This window comes from Lipotes vexillifer, unplaced genomic scaffold, assembly GCF_000442215.2.
Source record: "Lipotes vexillifer unplaced genomic scaffold, Lipotes_vexillifer_v1.1 scaffold22, whole genome shotgun sequence".
Taxonomy (NCBI): domain Eukaryota; kingdom Metazoa; phylum Chordata; class Mammalia; order Artiodactyla; family Lipotidae; genus Lipotes; species Lipotes vexillifer.
In genome coordinates this window covers 1,460,859-1,467,459 of record NW_006779050.1, presented here as the reverse complement: position 1 = coordinate 1,467,459, position 6,601 = coordinate 1,460,859, and the positions used below count along the sequence as shown (strand labels likewise).

Genomic DNA, 6,601 nt, shown 5'->3' with positions numbered 1-6,601 from the left:
AGGAATGAAGTGGATGAAAAATGGGAGGAGGAGAGCTGGCTGAAACAATAAAACACACGATGGAAGAGAGAATGAAGTAAGTGACAGGAAACAAGGAAAATTTGAGAACAATCTGGTACAACATCTGGGAGCAATTCTTGTGGGTTTGATGGTGGAAGATGTATAACGTAAGTGAGAATCAAATAAGATGTAGTTGTGAATGCCCTTGAGTTCAGATGTTTTTAAATTAGGGCTGTTTGCACCTACAGACATTTTAGATTACCTGCCAGTTATTTGATCCAAACTTTGATGGCCAGTGGGCTGTTGATTTATTCAGCTCATATTTAACAATCTCCTTTGTACACAGCACTATGCCAGAAGCTTGCATTTTAATGATGGGCAAAATCAGATACTGTCCCTGCCCTCATGTGCAATCTGTTAACCATGCTTATCCTTCTGTTCACATGTATCTAGCCTGAAATATTTTCTTAGTCTGTGTTCACTCTTATGAAAATAAGATTTTGAAATTTACACTAACTCTAGAAATTGAAACTCGTTTCATTTCACCTGGAGTTAGTATATATAATAATAAGCTTTATAGAAAATTTTCCCAATCACATTGGATATGACTTTTGTTATTATAAACATATACTATCTTGATGACTAAATTTTGCTAGTCATTCTTGGCTGGTGATCTTTATCTGTTCGTATATGAACTTTGCACAGAAATACAAATACCCTTCACGGTTGGTCCTGTTCAGTATTAATTATCAAGCATTGCTCTTTCTTACCTTCTTTCCTTGGTGTCCTTTTGCAGGGATTGTATTCGCACATTATGGTCCAGTGTGGAGACAACAGAGGAAGTTCTCTCATTCAACTCTTCGTCATTTTGGCTTGGGAAAGCTTAGCTTGGAGCCCAAGATTATTGAGGAGTTCAAATATGTGAAAGAGGAAATGCAAAAGAATGGAGAAGTCCTCTTCAATCCTTTCCCCATTGTCAACAACGCTGTCTCTAACATAATTTGCTCCTTGTGCTTTGGCCAGCGCTTTGATTACACCAATAGTGAGTTTAAGAAAATGCTTAATTTTATGTCACGAGCGTTAGAAATCTGTCTGAACACCCAGCTCCTCTTGGTCAACATATGCTCGTGGCTTTATTACCTTCCCTTTGGACCATTTAAGGAATTAAGACAGATTGAAAAGGATTTAACTATTTTCCTTAAGAAAATCATCGAAGACCATCGAGAGTCTCTGGATGTAGAGAACCCTCAGGACTTCATAGACATGTATCTTCTCCATGTGGAGGAGGAGAGGAAAAATAATAGCAATAGTAGCTTTGATGAAGATTACTTATTTTATATCATTGGCGATCTCTTCATTGCTGGCACTGATACCACAACCAACTCTTTGCTTTGGTGCCTCCTGTATATGTCACTGAACCCCGACATACAAGGTAATAAACAGATGTTTCCTTTATTCATGGCAAAACCAGGATATTGTTTTTTTTTCATTTCCATTTAAATCAGCAACCTTTGTGATCCTGTGGCTCCCGTCAGTAAGCAATGTCTTCAGGCTGGAAAACAAAATGGAAATACTTGCATCTCACAGGGAATTGGTAAGGTGTTAACAACGAAACTCCAAGTTTCTAGACAGTGGCACTAAGGTCACAGCTTGCTTGAATCTGCTTTAAATCTCTACGGGCCTGATTCTGTGTGAAATCTATGATGAAGAAAGAACTTTAGAGAAGACTGTTTTAGAGTGAAGAGAGTCATAGTGATCATCTAAACCCACTCATCGTTTTTGGAGATGAGACCAGAGGCCCAGAGAAGTTCTGTGATTCTCACAAGGTCACAGAGCTAGTTCCGCCACATCAGTACCAATAGGTAGTGAATTTCAGTGGACGTTCATAGTGGAAGGATACAGGAGAGAATAGTGTATTCATTTTCCGTTGCTCCCACAACAAATAACCACACAGTTAGTGACAATACAAATTTGTTACGTTACAGTTCTATACGTTAGAAGTCTGACACATGTCTCAGTGAACCAAAATCAAGATGTTGGCAGGGCTGCGTCCCTTTCTGGAGGCTCTGGAGGAGAATCCATCTCCTTGCCATTTGCAGCTTCCTTGGCTCGTGGCCCCCTTGCTCCATCTTTGAAGCCAGCAGTGTTGCATCTCTCTGACCATTCTTTCACAGTCATATCTCCCTCTGACTCTAAACTGGGAAAAGTTTCCAATTTTTTTGTTTGTTTGTTTTTGGCTGCATCGGGTCTTCGTTGCTGTGCGCGGGCTTTCTCTAGGTGTGGTGAGCTGGGGCTACTCTTCGTTGCGGTGCGCGGGCTTCTCATTACGGTGGCTTCTCTTCTTGCGGAGCACAGGCTTTAGGCGCGCGGGCTCGGCAGTTGCTGTGCACAGGCTCTAAGGCGCGTGGGCTTCAGTAGTTGTGGCTCGTGGGCTCTAGAGCGCAGGCTCAGTAGTTGCGGTGCACAGGCTTAGTTGCTCTGCAGCATATGGAATCTTCCCAGACCGGGGCTCGAACCCATGTCCCCTGCATTGGCAGGCGGATTCTTAACCACTGTGCCACCAGGGAGGTCCCAGTTTTCCAATTTTAAAACCCATGTAATTAGGCTGGACACACCCAGAAAATCCAGCATAATCTCCCCATCACAAAGTCCTTAATTTAATCACATCTGCAAAGTCCCTTTTTACCATATAAGGTAGCATATTCACAGGTTCCAGGGGATTATGGCATGGACATCTTTGAGGGACCATTTCCTGCCTACTATAGATGGGATTGTGCCTACCTATATTCATTAACTATTGATGAGTAACAAATTATCCCCAAATTTAGCATCTTAAAACAACAACCATTTATTATTTCACATAGTTTCTGAGGATCAGGTATCCAGGAGCGGATTAGCCTGGATGGTCTGGTTTAGGATTTCTCATGAAGTTGTAATCAAGATGTTGGCCTGGGGCTACAAACATCTATAGACTTGACTGGGACTGAAGGATCCACTTGCAAGATGACTCATCCACGTGGCCGCTGGCTGCAGGCCTTGCCACTTGGAACTTTCCATAGGGCTGCTTTACTGGCAGCTGCCTTCCCCCAGAATGAATGACCCTAGAGAGTAAGTGGCCAGGACAAAAGCCATAGTGTCTTTTATAACCTAAGCTCAGAACGACCATGCCATTGCTTCTCCTTTATTCTGTTGGTCACATAGGCCAATTTGGAACAAAGTGGGAGGGGATGGCACGAAGTTGGGAACACCCAAGAAGTGGGGGTCTCTGGGGGTCATGTTGGGCTACCACACGTTGTCACAGGTAAAAGCTTAGCGTCGATCAGATGTTGATACGAGAGAATAATAGAGAATGCTCCTGAATCCAGAGTGCTTTCCCCTTGGCCACTCTGTCTGTTCTGCTGTCGTCCTTCAGAGTCCCAGGCCGGTACAGGGTCCCTGGGACCAGCTGCCTCCATTGGAATATCTGATCAGTGTTTCACTTCACTGAGGCCAAGTCAGGCCTGTGCTGCCAGACTTATCAGCTGTGTGGATATGGTGATGGGAAGAGTGTATGGGAGGGTAGTCTCTCCTGGCTTATCTTTTGGATTATGCTTTCCTTTTTCTTTTCTGTACAGAAAAGGTTCATGAAGAAATTGAAAGGGTCATTGGTGGTGACCGTGCCCCCTCCCTCACTGACAAGGCTCGGATGCCCTACACAGAAGCCACCATCATGGAGGTGCAGAGGCTGAGCGTGGTGGTGCCACTCTCCATCCCTCACATGACCTCAGAGAAAACAGGCAAGTCCAAGGGCCTTCCTCCTTGGAACGCCCTTGAGGGAAGCCCGTCCCCTTCATCCAGAGGACTTGAGGTGAGGTTGTGGCAAGGGTTTGTTGTCATGGGTAATCAGATGACTAGAGCATGCTTCCGCCTCAGCTGTCCCTTATTTGCTGTACCGGCTGGCGTTCCAGCCCCGCCTGTTTGGTAAATAGCTCTCTAGCCTTCAGAGCGTGCACGCTTACACTGGTCAAATTATGCTGCCGTTTAAGGTGGCTGTACTGGCAGAAAAAAACTCCAGAATTAACAGAGGCCCCTCTCTGTCCTCCTGTTCTTGGAGGTCCGAAGAGCTAGCCTAATTATGAAATTAAGGGGTTTAACTGGGAATTATTCTGCTTCATTTTTTACGGTTCTGCAACTGAAGCACAAGTATTAAAGAATTAGAAGAGCCCACCTGATTCTGAAGGCACATGTTTCAGCCTTTCACCTACAGTGTCCTTGACATTTAGGCACTCAGACTCACTGTAAGCATCCCTCATAACAAGGAGTTTTCGTCCTCTGGAGATAGCCCATGATGAAATGGGCTTAAATCTAGTTATAAGACAGTTGTAGGAGGCAATCACTTATAAATGACATTGGATCACTTAACAGTTTCTTTGGTGTAAATTAGATACAAGGTGTGTGCAGTATCCTTGGGGCATTGTTTAAAGTGCATATGAACTTGTCAGCTGGTATGAACCAGCATTGACTTCCCTGTACATCCCTTTACCTTAGTTTACCTTCTTCATTGTATTGTGTCACATAAAAGACTGGGAACTGTAAAATTGTATACAAGCATTAGGAATTTGTAATTCTTTGGGAAAGTTCACCTGAAATGCCCTATGATTTCCGTTTTAATGTTTTCTCTTAATTGTAATGTTTTTATCATTTGATTTAATTGATTAACTCAACATCCATCAGAGCAACTCCTGTCCCCTGTCTCAGGCTGGGTCCTGGGAGGGTATGGAGAGGATGCCAGTTGATAAGGTTTTGCCTCTGCCCTCAAGTACCTCAAAGTTTACTCTCAGCAAATTAAGAAGCTAGATATGTAACTAGTTTTTGTTTGTTTGTTTGTTTGTTTAGAGAGTGATGTTTACCAAGAGTTATTAGTAAAAGCATGTTGAATGATACTGTGGTTTCGTTTTGTTTTGTTTTAGTGCTCCAAGGGTATACCATTCCTAAAGGCACGATAATATTACCCAACTTGTGGTCAATACACAGAGACCCAGCCATTTGGGAGAAACCAAATGATTTCTACCCTAATCGATTTCTGGATGATCAAGGACAACTTATTAAAAAGGAAACATTTATTCCTTTTGGGATAGGTCAGTTAAACTTTTATTTTCTTAATGGCATAATTTAAAAAAGAAATAGAACCAAAAGAATCTTTTATTATTTCATGATACTCTTTTAAAAATGTTTCTTTCTTGGCAAGCTAATATAAGAGAGAAATAATTTAGATAATGTATCTCCACTATGTTTATTTCAGATTTTAAAAACAAAGTGAAAGCAGTTGGTTTTAAATCTTTAAATATGACTAGAAATCTCCCTTTTTGAGTTGTCCAGGTGATTGTTTGAGTCCCAGGGAACTGTTGGAGTTAAGAGCAGCTTCTGACCTGCCTGAATGGTGGGTGAGAGGGTGGGCTCTCTATAATCTCACCAGTCCCTCTTTTAGGTTCCTAGATTAGGGCATGTAGGCTTCTTTCTATAGACAAGGAATGCTCCAGAGATTCTTATTTGATGTCTTTTCTCCTTAATCTTCCAGGTAAGAGCAAGGAAAGAGATAAGTAAGTATGGAGGAGACAAGGTAGCCTGCCTCATTGGCTCCGTCTCTGATTCCTATCTAGGATGTGGTTAGATTTTTATGAGTAAGAGTTAAAATGTGAACTTGGTATGCAAAAATTCTGATCAGCATAGACTGTGGGAAGCCATGGGGTATATGTGGCAGTTTTATTTCGGAACTCTCTATGTCTGCGTTTAAAACACTCAATTTAGAAATTTCATAAATTTATCCCTTTTGAGGTAGGAAAAGGGCTGGTATTATAATCCTTACCTTTTTTCCTGGTCTCATTTTTAGGGAAGCGGGTATGTATGGGAGAGCAGCTGGCAAAGATGGAATTATTCCTGATGTTCGTGAGCCTAATGCAGAGTTTCACGTTTGCTTTGCCTAAGGACTCGAAGCCGATCCTGACTGGGAAATATGGTCTAACTTTAGCCCCACATCCGTTTAATATAATCATTTCAAAGAGATAAAGAACATCTCCAGGAAGAGATGGTGCAGAGAATGTAAATACATGTCCTTCTAAACAGATTCTTCCTTCTGTAATTGACAGCGGATCCAGCAACTCTGCAGGTCTAGGTTAGGCTTGGATTAGAGAGAGATTGGAAAGAGGGTAGAGCACGTGGGACCTTTCATCGTGGAGGGTTCCTCAGAAGGAAACTGCAGCCATTTTAGTAATGCACGTGACTTGGGGGATGGCGACGAAAGTACTGGATTCAGAAGCAGGGGATCCGGATTTTATTCCCAACAGCCTCCACCAATGAGCATTTCTTCTCATCCCTCAGTGCCTCAGTCATTCCACATGGAAAATGACGGTAACAAAATTTGACTTCTCGGGCTTCCCTGGTGGTGCAGTGGTTGAGAGTCCGCCTGCCGATGCAGGGGACACGGGTTCGTGCCCCGGTCCGGGAGGATCACACATGCTGCGGAGCGGCTGGGCCCGTGAGTCATGGCCGCTGAGCCTGCGCGTCCGGAGCCTGTGCTCCGCAACGGGAGAGGCCACAGCAGTGAGAGGCCCTCGTACCGCAA

The 6,601-nt window shown here is 43.3% G+C and overlaps 1 protein-coding gene across 1 annotated transcript in view; it reads left to right on the top strand.

The window, feature by feature from the left end:
- The window catches only part of CYP2U1 (cytochrome P450 family 2 subfamily U member 1), an 18,902-nt gene extending 12,564 nt beyond the window's left edge, over positions 1-6,338 (top strand). The window contains exons 2-5 of the mRNA XM_007452148.1: positions 797-1,432; positions 3,615-3,776; positions 4,950-5,117; positions 5,870-6,338. Of these exons, the coding sequence (XP_007452210.1) occupies positions 797-1,432; positions 3,615-3,776; positions 4,950-5,117; positions 5,870-6,045 (1,142 nt within the window). The 3' untranslated portion in view covers positions 6,046-6,338. The remainder of the gene's footprint in view (positions 1-796; positions 1,433-3,614; positions 3,777-4,949; positions 5,118-5,869) is intronic.
- Positions 6,339-6,601: the final 263 nt, after the last annotated feature.